The following is a 20,483-nucleotide window of genomic DNA, read 5'->3' on the forward strand; positions in this document are numbered from 1 at the left end:
ATCCCCGACCTCTGGCCACATCACTGCCGACACGGCACACATCCCGCCCCTCAAAAGAGCTAAATCAAGGCTTTGAGAAACATACAGTGTCTTTAATAATTCAAGCGTTGGTGGGTTTGAATAGCCTCTTTAGCGTCGAAATATACAGTCTCCTGATATAAGATCAGTCCCTCAGGGGGCTCCCTCAACATCTTACTGCAGTGTGGCCTTTCTTTAACTGCAGTATGGGCTGCTGTTTAAGATGCAACTACCTGCCTGATTATATCGAGTGGAAAAATTGAACGTATACAGGGTTGTACAAGGGGGTACAAGGAGTTTTCAGTATATATTTATACATTTTGAATGGGTGTCCAGTTGGAAAAAGAAAAGTGCTCTGAACTTGTATAACCCCTCCCTCCTCACAAATCCATGGATCAAGTGCAAAGTTTTGCAGCAAAGCAATTATTGCAGTTGACTAGCATCTTTACTGGGGTTGTGGACTAACACATGATTGTAAATATTTAACTATCTTTGCACCCAATGCACATTCATATTTCATCAGGTTTCTCGCAGTTTATTCTCAAAGCAAAGCGTTGGACTGCATAATTATTTCAGTTTAGCTTCTTTTTCTTTCTTTTTTTTTCTCTCCCTCCAACCTATTACTTTCATAAATACAGGAATTTGAGTTATAGCTCCTCCGAGGGCTAATTTAAGAAAAGCATGCATTAATTAATACAACCTAGATGGAAAGGAAGAAATCCCTAAGTAAGTAAGCTGTTGGCAGATATCAAGGATGATTTTCGCCTTCAAAGGAAATGGGGATGGATTTGAGCGGATGCGGCGGTTTAATCAATACTGTTGACTCTTGAGGTTGGCAGGTGTGGTTGGTGCGCGCCGCTCAGTAGATACACTTCCATCATTCCGGAGAAAAAAACGACCACCGCGGCCAATCTGGAAATCCACTCTCTACTTTCCAAGGCCCTCGGTTGTCAAGGTGTTTAATCGAAGGTAATTCCCCCCGATTTTGCTACAAAAGGTGCATTAACACATTCATCTGGGCGTTTCTTTTGTCTTTACTCCAAATACCTTCAGCATACAGCACAGCAACAGTAACAGCACAGCACCGCGGCTCCACAACACTTCTGTTTGTTGCATGCTTCCGCTCGTGTGTCCGTCCATTCTCACCTCCGATGTGTGGAATAATGAAATAAATATCAAACTCTTAAATATTTCAGTGCATTCTAGGAGTAAAGTGGAAGTGTTTTTCTGACAGAGCTTGCCCCTCCATCCCCTCCCTCCTCTTCTTCCACCTCTCTGTCTCTCTTCACAAATGCATTGTGTGCACTGGCCGGCCCAATCCATCACTCTGCGTCTGGCGGGAGAAAAAGCACTTTCCCAGGGTGGGTGTTTTTCTAGTTCTGCCAGCGCTGCTGTTTCAGCGGGCACCCGTGAGACCTCGCTGATGGACACTCTGGTCATCGCTGGCAGGGAGCATTGGGACTCTCTTCAACCCCCCCCAATCCCCCTCCACCCCCATCTTCACCTCAGCCTGTTCCACTCACCTCCTGTTTTCACCAGTGCCTTCCTTTGTCCCAGCAGTGTTGTGCACTCCTTCTTGACAATGACGACCAACCTGCTCCCTTGCCTGAATCCTCCCTGCAAAGTGGTTCGGCCTTCAGAGACCGAAGCCGGAATTCGTTCCGAGGTCTCGGGGCCTCCGGGGCGCGTTCGGAGACATGAGCGCACCGATACCAGCATGGATGGAAGTAATCAGATTCTGAACGTGCCAGTGTTGATTGTACATAAGTTTGAGTCTAGTGGAGGATAGCGTTTGCCATCCTTGAAGGGATTCTCAATGGTGCAAACGGGGAGATTCAGACCTCCCCCCCCCCCAATTCTCTTTTTTTACATCACAACCATACAAAGCACAGAAGAAGAAGAGGGGCTCTCACGCGTGTGCGCGCTCAGAACAATTATGTTGAGATAAATCTATTCAAATTGAAGTCTGCTCCAGTTTTAACAGCCGACAAACTGAGATTTGATTTCCAAAATGCTCGCTTCGTCTCTTCTACACAAAGAAGCCGGCGGGGAGAGGGTGCAATCGCTGGAGAGAAGTGGGCTGGAAGGCAAATCTAGGTGATGCGTATGTTCTTAGAGTGCCCCTGGGTCTTCCATGGGTAGGTAGGATCTGACAAAAGAGATCTGTACAACAAAAAAATCCTCCACTCTGCTTGAGCATGGGATATTAAGCCCAGATAAAGATTCTCTCTTAAACATACTCCCTTCTCGCTTTTCATCCGGCTTTCTTACCCTCCCTCCGCAGTGGCAGAAGAAATTACCCATTGTACCATTAGATAAACCCAAACAGCCCTCTCCGTAAGACCTCCAGTTCCTCGTGCATTCCCAGCTTGGCGTCCCTCGGGTGTTTGTTCAAAAGGAAAACTCTGCGGTGCCTCCGGGGGATGTTTAACTCATTGCAGTGGCAAGTATTTAGAGAAAACTCAACAAGTTCGAGGCTGTCAAAGCTCGAATCCAACTGTCAGGCAGAATTATGTCTCAGAGGCGTCTGATGTGAGGTAATGACCAATTGCATCACTTTGACAAACCCACCATCGATGAGAACTAGGGCAGACGGCGATTGCTTTTCGGCACAAGTGTTTCATTTGAATTTGAAACACTGCTGCTAAGTGCATTAAATGACGCTGATTAGCTAAGATTATAGCTGCAGCAGGGATGCGGTTTCTGTTTTGATACGGAGCATAAATTGAGGCAGAGCAAACAGTCTTTTTTCTCTCCTTTTTGAGTGGCTGATGAATAATTGAACGTCAGCAGAGGGTACATCAATAAAGTGGTAATGAAGCATATTTGTGCGAAATGTCTAATTCTCAAACTCTGTCACTCGTCTGAAACATCTGGTGTTGTGATGAGGCTCACTGTCTGTTCATGTGATTCATGTTAAATGGCACCTTTGCAACTGTGTCCACAGATACTTTAAAATGAAACAAAAATAAACAGAATAATACAGCAAATACCAAATTACTATTATTATGATTATTATTGTTATTAATATTATTGTTTTCAATATTATTATTGATATGTCGATTATTAATACACATATTATTTATTTTAGTTATTACTATTATTATTATTATTAGTAGTACTAGTAGTATTACCTGTTTTTTTGTCATTTTCATCGGCAGCAACTCAAATATAATATTTGTTGACCCTACCCCTCTCTGGCTTGTGGCCACGGTTAGAATACAATTACAAAATACACTAAGCAGTAAATACACAGAGCACTTTAAATCCTCTGTGCTGATGATGATTTAATAATAGTAATATGATAACTTTGTCTGCACAGCACTTTGATTTGAACAGCAGTCTTTCCAAAACTGAGGCTTTGGTGCCCTCTGTCTTTGAGTCAAGGTGGCAAAAAAAACTTGATTGAATGCAAACTGATCAAGTGTTTCTTCTTTCTTCTTCTGTAATTTCATTCATTTGGAGTCATTTAGTCTGACATATAGCCGTAACAAATCAATGACGGACAGGAGAGTAGATAAGAGGTTATTCTGCCAACAGAGATTCATGATGCTCATAGCGAAACTGAATAATCACTTTGGTTATTTTTTTTATTTACAGCCGTGTCGACAGGTCACTGTCTTTGGAGTAAAACTGTTCCTTTGTTCTGCCTTTTTCTAACACAGTTGTGGCATGTTGTGTCCACCTGGAGTACTGTTGACCTTCTGCGAGGCAGCTACCTGGTTAAAGAAGTCCATTTTCAAGGCTGTTCTTGCTTAAATCAAAACTCCATTATAGATTTTACCTCCAGGGGAACCCAGGGCACACAAGGTCCTTGGCAATTTTACCTGAGGAAGAAGCTAAAAGGATTTGAATCTCCCAGGATGGGTGAAGAGAGGGAGGGTGTGAGGACCAGAGAGAGGGTGGGATACGCACCCCAGGACCCGAGCCCCTAATCTCTCCCTGCCAAGCAGGGAGCGAAGCGAAGAGAAAAAAGATGGAGATTGGGAGATGGTTCAGTGGCACTGAACCCGAAACATCAGGGCCTGCAGAAGTGGTGGAGGGAGGCAGGGAAACCTTGAAAAAAACACAAAAAAAAAAACAAGGCGTGGAAGAGAAGTGCTGGGGAGATTGTTGTGGAGGGATTGCCAGGGGAGCCGGTCTCGGCAAACAAGAGCTTCCAATGCATTTAACATATACGAACGCTCCCTCCTCACACCAATCCTTAACTATTTGTACTAACAAGACAGATGGAGGCCAAAGATGCAGACAGATCACATCAGGACATCTGTCACTTCGTGGCAACAGCCTCCTTAATAAGTGACAAGGCTTCCTCACCCGTGGGCACAGGATGGGGGGAAGGGTGGGTGGGTGTTGGGGTGGGGGGTGGGGTGAGTGTCTCCCGGAGCAGTGGCTGTGCAAAAGCAACCGTCAAAGTCATGTGGTGCCCCCCCCCCCCCTTTTTTTTTTTTTCTTCTCCTTTTTTTTTTTCAAACAACTTGTCCCAATTACGGCCTATCACATGCGATCTGTGCCCTTGATTATCATCCCGGCCAGTAGACATCAAAGCCGCTGTCTATGGGTACTGACACGAGGCTGTGTGGAGTAATTAGTGGACTGAAGAGAGTTTCATCACCAAATGTTTTCAAAATACCGAATGTCTTAATTTGTAGCGGGAGGAGGGGGGAGGGGGGGGTCATGTCGGGAGAGAAAGATGCCCTACAGAAATAATTAAAACATAATTACAGCTCATCAGCTGTGCAAGTGCTCACAAAGTGCTGTCGCTGAATATCTGCCTCGTTCCTCGGGGGCACCAGCGGAGCAGCAGGCCCCATGCAGATCCCCCAGAATTCGCAGCAAGGCCGTATACCAAATAAACGCTTACGCCTTATTACCGGAGATACCAGGGAGAGAGAATAAACTGCCGGTGAAACGGTTCCCAATTCACATGAATTCCTCCCGCCGCTAAATCGGTGCGTATACACAAGTGCTCCTCATCCTCGATAAACACCTTGCGTTTGCTAGGAATATGTTGTCTGCCAAGGACGAGCCGGGGCGTCAAAGCGGGGAACGCACAGCAGGTCGTTAAAGCAATGACTCGTCTCGTGTCAGACTGGAACGCTCTGGAACACAGGAGACGCACAGATTGGGGAGCCAGTCAACCTATTCGTGTTAGCTCGGTCCCCAGGTTCGCGGGCGTGGGCTGACGGCCATTGGTTCCATGATGACCACTTGATACAAATATGGCCGACGGTGCCAGGCGTGTGGAGCGCACGCTAAGTGTTTGTGACGAGTGCTAAGCCCGCCGCTTGATTCCAAGGGAGTAATGAAGGCTGGACTGTGGGCGGTGTGTTTTTCTTCATCCACCTGATGGCGGGCTTCTAACAACCTCGGTGTCAGGCCGGCTTAGAGTCACGCACCCCCTCCCTCTGCTGCTCGGCCAGAGTCCTCACGGCATGTGCTCATTCCTCCCGGCGCAGAACCGGGGAGCCGAATGGCACGATCGTCACAATCAAAGTCTGGCTCGAGGACGTTTTGTCCCCCGTACATATAGTTCAGGAAGAATTTGTGTACGCGGCGGTATTTGACGAGTTGGAGGGGGCGGGGTGAGGATGTGTTGCAAAGAACAGACAGGCTTTGAAGCATGCTAGGCTAAAACCGAACGCCCGCTAGGTGAAAACACATGCTCTAATCAGAATACATTACAGCGTAGCAACACTGCGTTCAAATAGCAAATACATTTAAACAGAAGCTGGAGTGCGGCGAATACGTTTAGCATTCATAGCATTTTATATTTATGCTATTTTTTTATAATTGTGGTTCAGAAAATAATACGTTTCAGAATATATTTTTTCCACATTCTGTACCTCCCATACTGTTGTACAGGACCACAACTAGTGAACCTCACCGACAGAACCAACGAATTGAAAAGACGACGTAATGCCAAATTTGCATGAATTTCAAAACCTTGAGATTACCAACTGTCATATTTCCATCCATTGTCTTTACGCAAAGTTTAAGGTCTCCAGTTCATCAACTTGTAAGAGTTTGGGCTGCTGTAAGATTGTAATCCTCTTGCATTGTGTTTTACTCTGTTAACCATGTCAGATTATCATGTTTGTACTGATATGCTATACTGCAATGTGATTTTAAATTTGTTTCTCAAATCCTAATCTATATTAGAATATTTAAAAGTCAGTTGATATCAAACCTGAGCAAAATTATTATTTGCAATTTATGGTGGAACTGGAATCTCTAAATATATAGGTATGATGTTTGTGCGAGTAGCACAGTTGTTTGTTGAAGCCACTCAAGCAAATATATACAGTATATATACCCACAACTTCATCTAATTAATCTCACTATGATTCAAAGCAACAGTAAAAATGATTCTGTAACAAAATGTAGTAACTATTTACTTCCACCAGAGAGCGACACCATCTAAGAAATGTGTTCAGTTATATATAAAAGCCTCAATTGTCACATCCAGAGTCTTTCATAATTATATCAAGTGAAGAAAAACACTGCTGGAATTTATCTGAGTTTGACAAATTTGAACCGCACTTAATTAATGGAAGTTAGGGGAACACAGTGTGGGAAATGATAGGAAAATTGCCACATGCCATTCATGACATTCATGACATTCATGAGCGTTATGTTGAACTAGAGAAGGTGCACTCAGTGAAATGCAGATCTCCACCAGTAGTGATGGCAGCGACCACTGCTGTATTGTGTGAATGAATGAATACAACCCACAATTGGCTAACCCAGTTACATTGTTTTTAGGTCATTATGTATTAGTAATTTAGGATTTTGATGTTAACAAAGCGGGATGCACAGTGGTGTAGTGGCTAGCACTGTCACCTGAGCAAGATGAGCCCGGGTTCGATCACTGGTCCGGGCGGTCCTTCTGTGAGGAGTTTGCACGTTCTCCCTGTGGCAGCGTTGGTCCCCTCCGGGTTCTCCGGCTTCCTCCCACAGTCCAAAGACATGCAGCTCTGGATAATCGGAGACTCTAAAATTGCCCATAGGTGTGAATGTGAGCATGAATGGTTGTCTGTCTCTCGTTGCCCTGAGGAAGACTAGTGTACCCGGCCTTCGCCCAATGTCAGCTGGGATCGGCCCTCCCTGCTGATTATTATTTAGAATAATTCCAAATATGTTTGTTGTTTTGTGCAAAAGCAGCTTTGCAGAGCAATTTTGGCTTATTTTTCTAGTCGTGAGTAAACATAATAACAGTGTAATAAATCATTTTATTCATGTAGCACATTTTAGTGCTGTGCAGAGAGAAGAACAGATAACAGACAATGAGATCATAAATACATACAAAGAACACACACAATGCATGTTAAATACACTGTTTACATGAATAAAATGTAATTAAAGCGAGGGCACCCAGGCAAAAAACATACTTTTTTCATGGACTAATCAATTTTGAGATTTTGGGTAAAATGGCTTCCATAACAACATCTTTTTCTCAGAAGAAACATACCAAGTACACATGTAGGTACTTATTTTACTCTATCTTAAATTCATTAAACGTTACCATTAGATAATGCCTCATTTGTATATGTATGGTTTCATGGCGATATCTATCAGTTTAAAATGTTTGACCTGGGGTGTCTCAGCGAATTAAACAAGCAAAAGTAAAACTAATGAAAAACATCATTGGGGGTTTGCTGTACACAAGAACGGAAACAATCTACTGCCTACTTCTTAGAAGAAAAATAATCTACTTCATCAAAAATAATGGTGCAAAAGACTTTTCAACATGTAGAGAAAAGGATCAGATGGGAGCCGTCATCACTGTGGTGCGTTAAAAATATATTTTCAAAATATTGAATAAGTATATTCAAATTGGAATGCATAAGGACCATGATACCAGATCTAGGCCTGTATACGACAATACGGGAGTAGCTAGCAATTGGATCTTTAATGGATTTTTTTTTTCTAAAAAGGTTCACCCAAATAACAAAAATAAACATATTAGCTCATTTTATTTATTTTGTATTTAATCGTTCAGGTTTTGAGATATCCATACCTGAGATTTCTGCCTGCATCCCAATACAATTAGAGTGCAACGGAATGTTTCAACAGCAACGTCTCCTTCCAGAAGCAACGTCTCCTTCCAGAAGCAACGTCTCCTTCCAGAAGCAACGTCCCAGTCTCTCTGGATAATCAACACACTTGCTGTAAACAAGTTACACCAAGAACACTTCTTTGCTCAAATGTAGGTGTAATAAAAACTGCAAGGTCCTATTCAGGATAATTGTGATGCTGTTACTGGAAATACAATGTCACTGTTGAATTTTTGTTAAATACAATATTCTATTGCTGTGAGCACCACGGACCAAATTCTACAACCATTTTATTTGAGGAATTTCAAAACTACTTGCACTGCTAGATACCATTAAAAGAGAGTGAGATTTTTTGCTATGTAATTTGAGTAAACCGGGCCTCTAAATTGAAGTCAATCAAGTGTAGATCAAAAAGATAAAAAGGGGGACAGTTTCAAAATGATACAAATGTCCACTGGAGATACGTTTTGCATAAGAAAGGTACAAAATATAAGCAGAGTGATTTAACTGCTACCATGTCCCTACATTAACTTAAAAATAATAATATAAATATATATTGACACGATACAAACCATGATCATGTCTGGAGTTCATCTAAAATGTCTCCTGTGCTAAAACATCATGAAGTGTACCAGTAGAGTACCTTGGACAACTTTTTTCTAATGGCACGATAAAAATAAAAAAAAGAAGACGTCTGTACCACGAAGATGAAACGCCATGTAGGTTGTGACTACCGTCCATCACTTAGACACTTGCAACCGTTTGGAAAAGAAACACTAGATTCCTGATTGATGCTTTCTTTCACCTCCATGGGGAGCGAGTCGAAGAGATGATCCTCCACGATCAAGCAGCCCCGGCGCAAAAGGAAGCACTGACCGAGCTGAGCCGGGAGGCGATCCAGACAGTTTCCCTTCAGTTCCAAGTGTGTCAGCTGCGAGAGTTGGCCAACTTTCTCCGGAATGGAGAAGATACAGTTGTGGCCGAGACACAAGGTCTTCAGTTTGTTGCACTTGAACAGTTGCTTGGGAACTACCTCGACTTTGTTGCCTGTAATGGCGAAATGTTGGAGGTTCTGCAGAAAGCCAGCCTCCAGCGGTATCACCACGATGGAGTTGTGGCTGACATCGAGGTACCTTAACTTGAGAAGGGTGAATAACGATGAGGGTAGAGACTCAAGTTTGTTGTGTGAGAGATAGAGCGACTCAAGGTTTTTGACATAGCTAATTGACAAGGGAATGGTGATGATTCTGTTGTGCCAAAGTTTGAGGCACGTCAGTCTCTTGAGGTGCTGGAAGCTGATGATCTCCTCGATGGTACGAATGTTGTTGGACTTCAGATCCAGTTCCTGGAGGTTGGTCAGACTGAAAATAGCATGGGGGATGCGCTCCAGCTCACAGTTGAGAAGCTCCAGTTCTGCAAGATTCATTATTTTCTTCAAACTATTTAGAACCAAGAGCTTTGTGCCATCGTTATGAATGACCAGCTTGATGAGATGCGGGGACAGATCCGTTATGTTTGTCGGGATCTTTGTGAGGTTGCTTTTGAGGTGCAGAATGTTCAAGTGCCTGAGGTCTCGCAGAGACTCAAGGCCGATCATTTTGTTGTTTTCGGAATTCAGGTTGCCAACCAAGTACAGTTCCCTTAAGTTCTTCAACAAGTATACCCAGCTAGGAATCTCAGCGACATCTGTAAATTTGACATGAAGGCACCGGAGGTGGTCACGGAGGAAAATGAAAGCAGTCTGTTCAACTTTGGCCGGACAGTGATAGAAGTGCAGCTCCTGGAGGTTTGTCATTTGTGAGATCTTAGCAGTTATTCTGGCCTCTGGGATCAGTTCTAATTTAAGGATTTCCAGATCCGTGAGATCAAACACGGCATCTGGCACGCCGGAGAGCATAAAAAGATGGAGCTCCAACTTCTCTTGAGAATTGCGCGTCACGTGCTGCCGCAGCTTCTCAAAGGTCCACTCGTGGTTCAGGCTGATCTCCCGAAGTTTGTTCTCGCTCACCTCGGAGAGAAACACGCCAAACCGCTTTGAATACAGCTGGTCGTACTGATCGACCATGTGGAGGAGGAACGCAAAGTCATTCTTGACGTCTGGAATGTCGCTGAAGCTGCTCTCCTCTCTGACTTTTTCAAAGGAATACTCCTTAAGAGGTCTCCGAAAAAGCCAGAACAGAGTGTACATACAGATCACGCCATAAACGCATATGAGAGCAATGTAACTAACGAGGAGTTTCTTTATCATGAACGCCATGTTGTGCGTGCAATGGAACTTGCTGTATCCAGTCAAATGCTTTATTTCAGGCTCACACACGTGGTCGAAATCTATAGAGGCAACAAAAGTCATCGTGTAGCACAGGATCAAAATGAATTTGATCGTTTTGATGACCGTCTGTATGGCGTACAGCCGGTAAATCAAGTCACTGTCTTCCACGTGGGCACGGAATTTCCGTACTTTTTCAAACAGGGCTTTTGCTTGCTCGCCGTCTTTCTTGTCCAGTATGGTCATGGCGGGAACTTCACTCACGAGCTTCTCCGCAGAAAAAGTAACCCCGGATTTAGTCAGCAACGGGGCGGACTGGTTTGGACTCCCCTCCTCGCTGCATGTGGACAGATGCTTCAGGAGGGAGGAGGCACCAGCCAGTCTCTGCTTGTTTTCCTCCGAGTCCTCGTACGCCGTCTCAGATAGAGCTTTCGTAGTCCAGGGGGATTCAAAGCATTTTCCAAGTATGGAAACAAAATGTTCTATTTTGGAACTTGTCTTCGGGTACTTGAACCAGAAGTTGCTACTGACCATTAATACAATAGTGTGGATTAGAGCGAGGTATGGGAAATATTTGGAATACCAAGGGAGGGCGACGTGGTAGCACATCTGGTTGATAAAAACATACTGCTGAAAATCAAGTTTGGTCCTGACGCCTGTAGGCTGAGGCTGCCCAAAAGAACCTGTCGGGGGGAAGGGAATTGTGGGGCCAATGCTATCAGGAGGCTTTTTAGCCATCAAAGGAGCGGCTTGCTCTCCAATGGCACTTTCTTTGTTCCATAAACTATCAGCGGTCTCTGGTGGTTGGGGTCCTAAGAAGCCTCCAGCCCCCTCCGGAGTTTGCTCCAGAATGGGAAGACAAACCACTTGGTCTTTAGTTAACTGCATTGTTCCAGAAAATATGGCCAACATCAGCATGACAATACCAAGATAATCCATGAAGACATCCCACCATGGTTTCAGTATTCGGTAAGTTGGCTGAATGTCATTCAGAGCGGCTACTTCTGTGAGGGTGAACATTCCTGCAACAGAGAATATGAATTACCAGCATGCTTTATTTATCTCACTACAATCATACAACATTCTTATCACAGTAGATTTTCTTTTTATTTGTTTCTTCAAAACCTTCTCTAGTGTGCATATTAGACCAGAAAAAGGGTCTGTTTGTGTCTGTATCGCCACATTACTTTGACATATATAGGCTTGCCTGTCTGCTATAAAGTATATGTTTTTGGAGTAAGGTTTATTTTACATGTGTACTTGTCATCCTCTTATTCAAGCTAAAAAGGACCACTATCTTTGCCTTGGCAATTCCATTTTAAACAAAACGTTTTTGTAACTGTGTGACCAGCAAGTTGTAAAAGTATTTTTTACAAAATATGGATACTTTAAAAAAAATCCTGTGCTATTGCAGAGCTTTTACCTTAGCTACATACAATTAATTAGAATAAACTGGTAAATATAATAAAACTTGACAGAATTGTCATCTTTTTATATTCCTATAGACAATGGACAAGTGTCGGGGGGAACTACCAGTTTAATGATAAATATTTTCATATAACAATACTGCATTTATAAACGATTTCATGTGGTGATGAACATATCCACACAACACAACAGAGTTTAAGTCTGGCCATAATCCTGTTTACATCCGACAGTGCCTTGTTCATTGGTCCTGTTCATGCAAGACACTCTGAGTGACCAGAAAAGAGAAACCAGGAAGAGAAAGCCCCTGTAATCCAATGAAATCCAATACTACAGCCGTGTAATAAATCCATGCCATAAGGTCAAATTGTTGAAAGTGACAGAGAGGTGTTGATTACCAGATGGTGTGCTGGTGTTCTATTGGGTCCCTCTGAAGTCCAATGTGTTTCTAATAGTCATGTTCCACATTTAGCCCTAACATGGCAAATGTACTGTATTCATTTCAGTTTCATTCTGAAAGAAATCAGTACAAATTATATTTCCTGGCCAATGTGACACAGAGGTCTGTAAAGAACACACTGGTTGTGTCCCCCAGTTTTAGGCAAAGCCAGATAGAGAGAGAACAGAGGAAATACTAAATCAAATCTGGACCACCACGGCTTTGTCTGAATTTGTCTGCTTTGTTCTATTGTCTGTGTTGAAAGCATGAAGGTCAGAATTGGCAACGAGGCTGCAGAGCAGGATGAGACCGGCTGCAGCAGCAAAGACGCTTCCATGGACCCAGAAAAAGAGTGAACCTGATGTCCGTGAAGCCTTAAACGCACCACCGATAGCTGGGTTTTAACCAGACAGAGACAATCACGACGCGTTCACATCTACGATAGCGCACCAAATCCACCCCCAATACACACGCGCACACACACACACACACACGCTATATAACCTGCTCACATAACGGGGCCGGAGCGCAGCGGTTACATATGTAACTCTTGAATAACCGAAATGAACAGTCTCTTAAAGACGCGCACAGATACGCACCTTCAGGGAGGTCTGGTCCAGTTAGGTCGATGCCGGCAGTACAGACCAACGCCTCTCTTTACACGTCATGTTTCGCCGCGGTGATGAAGCCGTCCATTCTTTGCACCAGTTCAACCGTGGGCCTACTGGCCGGGCTGTAAGCAGCTTAGCCTGACTACCCCCCACTCCGCTTCAGATTGGTCGGGTCCTCTGCCTCCGACTGGCGGCACAGCCGGCACGGCAGCATCGGCTGCTGGAGGTGCGTGTACCCGGCTCGATGTTATTCACACGCTGCTCCTCGGGTACGTCTTCACTGTGACCAGCAAGTAGCAGCAGTTCTGCAGCAATGTGCAGGTTAAATATCCCGATTTTGACACGTGTTGTTGTTGTTGTTGTTTTCCACAGCTAGAAGAAGCCGGTGTACTGCATTTAGCTTTACGAAAAACCTTGCAGGGATTGACAGTAGCAAATGAGATGACCCACTGACGTTAGGGACCGTCGTAAAAGTGCAAGGGGTGTCATTTAAAGTTAAATCACAGCTTTGTTTGGTTATTCCAAAAATGAAAATAGATGAAACCTTTCACAAGAGGAAACGCGACATGTAGATCTTTATGTAAAAAAAAAAAAGTCATTACATCAGAGAGAGACAACATTGTTTCACTGCGGGTCTCATTTGTATTTGCACAATATTGTGTGGTTATATGATTCAATTAACTGTTTCTGCTTGTTTCCCCCAATATTTATTTAGCTTCATATTTTTTGGTTCATGGTTGATTTGCACACAATGTGCATTCCATCCTAAGGGACACCAGTAGAAACATAGCCATTGGGGTAGCACTGGGACAGTAACAGTACCAAAGGTACATTGTCCCTGTAAAAAGTCCAACGTCCCTTGTAAGTTCAGTCATTATTTGCAAATATATATTTTACCTCTTTTTACTTTCCTTCTTCACACGCATGTATTTGATGAATACAGATTCAGTTTATTAGTTTATTCTTGGAATGATTCTATTGCAGCCACAAGCTCTTACATTTTGGTGGGAAAATTGTGTAATGAGCTCCCTAACCCCCATCCCCCAATAACTTAAAAAATGTTGGTTCGAGACGCTTCAAGACAACTTTATCTTTTCATTGGTGCCTCATGTGCGCATAATAATAGACTAATCTTCTTGCCTTATTAATCCTCACCAGCGAGTAATATCTAATCCCACAACACAATTGGGGACATGCAATGTGCAGTGACCCCGCTCCAATATCAAGTAATTAAATAGATTTGAATAGGAGTTAGAGCTTGAAGAAATTCCAACGTAAGATGTGAGATTCACAAGTAAATACATTTTGAATGGTTTAACAACAACAAAAAACGGTTTCTAATAAAACATTTTTGTAATAAGCCGCACATTTCAAGACATTTAAAAAATAACACACCAGTGTGACAAGTCCTTTACGTTTAATGCACTTTAAATTGGCATCTTTCAGATACAGAATTGTTCAGCCAAGATTTTACATGTAGGCCTAGATCCATGATAACTAACAGTCTCTTGAAGAAAATAAAATACTTTATAAGGGCAACAGTATATACACAATACAGCATACTTAAGGCTACTGGCCGAAACATACCCTAAGTGAGGGCTTCAGTTTGGATTTACATTCCGTAATCAAATTATTTCATTTAGCAGTGGCAGGAAATATGCATTCAAACATAATTTAGGGAAAAAGGCTTATTCGCTTTTTGGCCGAGAGTTAGATGAGAAGATTGATATCACGCATGTCTGCAGGCTATATGTGAGGCCACAGCCAGGAGAAAGCTAGCTTAGCATAAAGACTGGAAGCAAAGGGAAGTAGCCCGACTAGTTCTGTTTAGTAATAATAAAAAAAAATCTTCCTACCAGCACCTCTAAATCACACTATTTAGGAGAGGGGGTGTGCGGATTGATACTGTGATATTGCTACTTTGATACTTACGACCTACTCATTTGGTGTTGAGAATAAATATTGATGTATATCGATATATATATATATATATATATATATATATATATATATATATATATATATATATATATAAATACAAACGTGGATGCTACATCACTTCTTTCTCTTCTTTCATTACTTTTGTATAATGTTTTTGCCAAAACCAAACCAGCCCTGACATATTTACCTGACTCGTGCCACATGACAGTGGAAACCAATGGGACACCACAACCTGGCGCACAGTTGCACACTTCAACTTCAAACATCGAAGAATGGCAGAAAGGAAAAGTAGCGGGATGTGGCGCTACTTTTTTCACTATTTGTGACAATAGTGCAAAAGTGTCACACAAGTAACCTCCAGCATTTAAAAACACCACAACTTGAAAGTTTTAAGGGAGCTAATTATTTATTCATAGTATTTTATGTAAAACACTGCACAATTTATTTATTTTTTGCACTTAGTAACAACGTTTTTGGTTATTGTACTCAACAGTTATTTTTATAGTTATCTTGTTTACTGTATATTGTGTGTGTATAAGTACGAAGAGCAAAGTGAAACCGGAGTCAAATTCCATGTATGTGCAAACTTACATGGCCATTAAAGCTGATTCTGATTCTGTTTTTGTAATAAATGTTCCCATTATTTTGAAAAAATAACATTCCCATTTAAGATATGATTAGTATAAGTTAATTGGTATTGACATCGTTAAAATTGAATAAAAAAGTATTATATCAAAGAAAACATATTTGGTATCACCCATCCCTAATTAAGAGACTCCAGGAACTGCACCAAGCCAAAGCATAGGCCAGCATGTGACTCTCCATAACACCACAACTTGCCATTTTTACATTAACTTTTTTGTGCAGATGAAACAAACAAGCTATGACGTGTTCATTGGTTAGCTTCAGAGGTGCTGGGGGGGTCTTGGTGCTAAGCTAGCAGCTAACTCTCAGCTAGAACTGCTCCTTTAAGAACAATTTGTGGCTGGATAAATGTCAAAACACTAAACAAGAACCCTTTTGCAACCACAATGTGACATTATATGAATAAGTCATTTTTCCCTCTGTGAAGGAAACAGGAAAAATAACTTAACAGTAGTGTACGTATGGTAATGAGTTCATAGAAAACACATTTTCTGAATAGGTAGACAGCAGGCACTGTGGCTACAATAAGGCGTCTCACTCAGCCTTCATTTCGTCCCTGACATCAGAAGGCAGAGTTTCAAACAGTGTCTCTTCCACAATAAGACCACTGCGCTTCAAAGCACGACAGCAACCGAGCTCTTGTGGCAGATTCTCAAAGTGGTTGCATTTGAGGTCCAAGTATGTCAGTAGAGCTAAGTATGAAATCTTTGGCGAGAGTATGGACAGCGAGTTCTTGCCGAGCTTCAGCGTTTTGAGTTTCTTGCAAAAGAACAGCTCATCCGGTAGACTTTCGATTTTGTTACAGGTGACAGAGAAATACAGTAGACTCTGAAGGACTCCAATCTCTGGAGGGATGAACCTGATGTCATTGTTGGACAGGTCCAGGTAGCGAAGCTTGTTGCACAAGAAGAGGTGCGAAGGCAATACCTCGATCTTGTTGTGGCTGAAGTAGAGGCGCTCTAGGCTGCCGAGCTTCTTGATGTGCTCTGGGATATACATGATGCCATTGTACCAAAGTTTGAGGCAAATGAGTTTTCGAAGATGTTGGAAGCTAATGATCTCCTCTATTGAGCGAAGGTTGTTCTCTTTGAGGTCAAGCTCTTGCAGATTCGTCAGGCTGAAGATTGCGTGCGGTATGCGTTCCAGATCACAACGTACCAGCTCCAGCTCGATCAGGTTGGTCATCTTTTTAAGATTGTTGAGCATTACTAGTTTAGAGCCATCATTGTGAAAGTACAGCCGCTGCAGATGGCTGGAGACATCCACTATGGACTGCGGTATTTTTGTCAAATTACTCTTGAGGGAGAGAGTTTTCAAACACTTCAGCTCCCGCAGCGACTCAAGAACTATATTTTTGGAGACATCAGGGCATAGAGACCCGGTGAGATAGAGCTCCTCGAGGTTGCGAAGGCCATACATCCAGTGAGGAAGTTCCCTGTTGTCATCGAATTTCACGCGAAGCACTTTCAGGTTCTCTTTGAGGAACGAGGTAGCTGTTGTGTGCAACTTTAAAGAGCACTGGTAAAGAGACAGCTCCTGCAGGTCTTCCAGCTGCGAGATGGAGGCAGGGATGGTGACATTATTGATGATCTCCAGCTTGAGGGACTGCAGCTCCGTCAACTCAAAGACAGGGTCGGGTAACCCAGGGAGCATGAAGAGCTGAAGTTCAAGTCTGTTGTTGCCGTTAGTCTGCAGTCTCAGACGCAATTTCTCCGCGGTCCACTCGTGGTTGAGGTTGAGCTGTTTCAGTTTGTTCTCGCTGACCTCGGAGAGGAAAACGGCAAACCGCTTTGAATACAGAGGGTCATACTGATCAATCATGTGCAGCATGAAAGCAAAGTCGTTCTTGACGTCTGGGATGTCGTTGATGCCGGTTTCCTGTCGCACATACTCAAAGGAGTACTCTTTGAGTGAGCGGTAAAACAGCCAGTAAGAGGTGTAAAGGCTTGTCAAGCCATAGACGGCCACCAAACACAGGTAACAGTAGGCCAGCTTGGAAAACAGATGAGCCATTGTGTGGTTACATTCAAATTCTTTGTAGCCCGTCATGTCCTGGATCTCTACTTCACAACGCACTCTATTCCGCACTTTATTCACAAGGGAACTATTATAAGCAATAATCAGGAGGAATTTGAACACCTTGAACACTGTCTGTCGAACGTACATAAGATAGAGGATGTCCCCTTCCTCAACGTGCAAACGGAACTTCTTCACCTTTTCAAAAAGAGCTTTGGCTTGTTCACCCTCTTTTTTGTCAAGAGCACTTGCTGATGGCTTTTCCACTACAATCTTTTCTGGGATTGACCGAAGGGACTGTGTCTTCTCTAGTGTCTCCAGACTTCCTTCTCCTGGAGACAAAGCGATGGTGGACCTCAAGGTGGCGCTCTTTTTATCTTCCTTTTCCTCAGTATTTTCTCCGGACACCTCCGACAAAGCTCGTGTGGTCCAGGGAGAGTCGAAGCACTTGCCGAGCATGGAGATGAAATGCTCTATTTTAGAGCTCGAGCCAGGGAATTTGAACCAAAAGTTGCTACACACCATGAAAATGAGAGTGTGTATAAGAACCAAATAAGGGAAGTACTTGGCGTACCAGTGCAGAGCCTTCTCGTAACACATCTGGTTGATGAAACTGTACTGTTGAAGATCCAGATCGGTTTTCAGACCTGTCATTTCTCTCGGTGGGGCTGAAATATTGGATTGCAGTTGTAACAGTGACTTTGATTCCACTTCACTTGTGTTCACCGAGAGCGACGAGACTCTCAGAGGAAGGCATATGATTTTATCTTGCATTACCTAAAACAAAAAGAGTGAGGAAAAAAAAAGAAAGATTAGTTTGCTCCGGGGGACGGTACATGGACACACCTTTGTACCTGGCGGAAAACTAAATACAACCTGAGGTACCACCGTCGAGGAAATATCGCAGCACACCACATCAGCTCCTTGCCATCCGCAATAATGCATTGACTCACTGCCAACGAAGAGCTGTGCTAAAGGTAAAATAAATTACCTCACCGTCCTGCGTGTGTACAAGGATTTAGAGTGACCAGGCCGAACTGTTTTCTGATTACTTGAGTAACCGTATTTCTCTGATAAACTCGGTGTCCTGAGTGCATGTAAACATACTGAATATTGGCCAAAAGTTGGCATCAGTAAACAAGAACTGTCTTTAGTGTTTACCGCACAGGACAAGTTGAGAAAAACAGCTGCTTCACTCTTCAACAACAGGAAATGAACGCTTTCATTCAATGGTTGCATGCCTGAGATTTTGTGCACTTTGTCAAGCTGTCTGATTCTAAACTGTCAGATAGTCTGAAACTATTGCAGTATGTTAAGCGCAAACAAACTTAAATTGTGAATGCAAAGGGACAATATTACGAAACAAAGGTCAATGCAGCTGTGTTGCAGCACATCACAGACTAAAATGCAGTCAGGTCTGCTGGGGTCTCCGAAGAGCTGATCTGCAGAATTTTTAGAACTCAGTCGCTCTTTCTGTATTTCTCCCTTTAACTCTAAATGCGGGGAATGTTGTGTGAAGTAATTACACAAAGGGACATGTTGATAATGGTCTGACTTATAATGTAAACTTAGCAACATAAATAATTATCCTCTCGACGCACTAACTATTCAACCATGTCCAAACACTGTTACAGTGAGAGTGGGAAACAATAGCTGCTCCCAGGCTGATAAATATCCTGTTAACAGTTTTTCTCAAAAATGTTTTGGTATAATTTCCAGGATTTACACTACAAAGCATCGCGGGAGCCAACAAACTGTGCTATTCCTCACAGAGAGAAAAGTTAAGCACCAGGCCACAGGAGTTTGGAATCTTGTGTTTACTAAAAGGGGATGGGTGGGTAAATGTTTCCATTGGTGAACTCCTGTTGGGCTGAATGCTCCCTTTGCTGTACACAGTCCAGGTTGTAAAAGCAATGAATTAGTGCTTTTGAGCTGCTGCCAATGCACGAGGCAGGGCAGTAATGTTCTAGCAGAGAGCCCCAGTGAATTAAATCACTCTAGATGTACTGACAAAAATAGTAAGACAACTCCTTTTATCTCACAAACATGTAGCCGTTTAAACTGAAGTCACATTAGCGTGCATTAGCTACATTTCACTTTCGAACAGATGGTTACAGTGGAAACACAGGCGGCACAAAACCATTACATAACATGAAGGAGGCGGCTGTTCACCAAAGTAGGGACATCATGGTGAGGCGTTGTCACTGACCTGAAGAGTGCATCCAAAGACACCAATCATGAGCATGACTACAGACAGGTAGTCGGTGAACACGTCCCACCACGGCTTCAGGACTCTGAACGCTGGCTGCTGTTCAGAGAACTGCCGGAATTCCATCACGGGAATCATGATGCCCTGTTAACAAAATAGGGAAAAATTATCCCATATCACATTCAGTCTATTCAATGGTTGGGAAAAAACAATGTCGTTATTGCAAACGCGGTATAAAAGAGATTACGATTTCTAACAACTCACAACAATAAGTTGTTCGCCTTCATTCAAATGAAAGATGAATTGTAATGACTTTAATTCTCAATTTTTTTTTTTTTTTTTTTTTTATCAGGCGCCTCCTTCAGGTACAAATATCTGCACAAATTAACCACATTCCAATCAGCCTCAGCTGTACTTTGTGTTTGATGCTAATTAGCAAACATTAGCATGTTCACAAGCTGTGTTAAGAGGGTGAACGTGGTCAACCTTCTTCATCAGCATTTTAGTGAGCATGTTAGTGTGCTGTTAGCATTCAAGTACAAGTACAGCTGTGCCTCACAGAGCCGCTGGCATGGTTGTATGTCGGCGGTAGGCAACGCAGTATTTGTAGCCTAGTGTTTACCTCGCGACTGTTGTGACGAAAGATGACCAAATACCAAAACGAATGTCATTCCCAACAGCCTGCCCTGTGTTTAGCAAATGTTAGCTTGACAATATGCTAAATGGTAAGAAGGTGAACATTGCGAACATACCTGCTGAGTGTCAGCGTGTTAGCATTTTCACGCTGAGCATGTTAGCATAGTGTTGTTAGCAATTAGCTCAAAGCACCTCTGTGCCCAACTTCCGCGCCTCCTCA

General features: G+C 42.9%; 1 protein-coding gene across 1 annotated transcript; it reads right to left on the minus strand.

Annotated features, from left to right (window-relative positions):
• Positions 1-8,805: 8,805 nt before the first annotated feature.
• On the minus strand, positions 8,806-19,765 carry LOC306739525 (volume-regulated anion channel subunit LRRC8D-like; the record flags this gene model as incomplete). Its single annotated transcript, XM_079221546.1, has 4 exons — positions 8,806-11,363; positions 13,005-13,096; positions 15,941-18,195; positions 19,628-19,765. The coding sequence occupies 4 exons, from the start codon at positions 19,763-19,765 to the stop codon at positions 8,806-8,808; spliced, it is 5,043 nt and encodes a 1,680-aa protein (XP_079077672.1).
• Positions 19,766-20,483: the final 718 nt, after the last annotated feature.

The sequence above is a fragment of the Taurulus bubalis genome, assembly GCF_910589615.1.
Source record: "Taurulus bubalis genome assembly, chromosome: 7".
NCBI classification, from domain to species: domain Eukaryota; kingdom Metazoa; phylum Chordata; class Actinopteri; order Perciformes; family Cottidae; genus Taurulus; species Taurulus bubalis.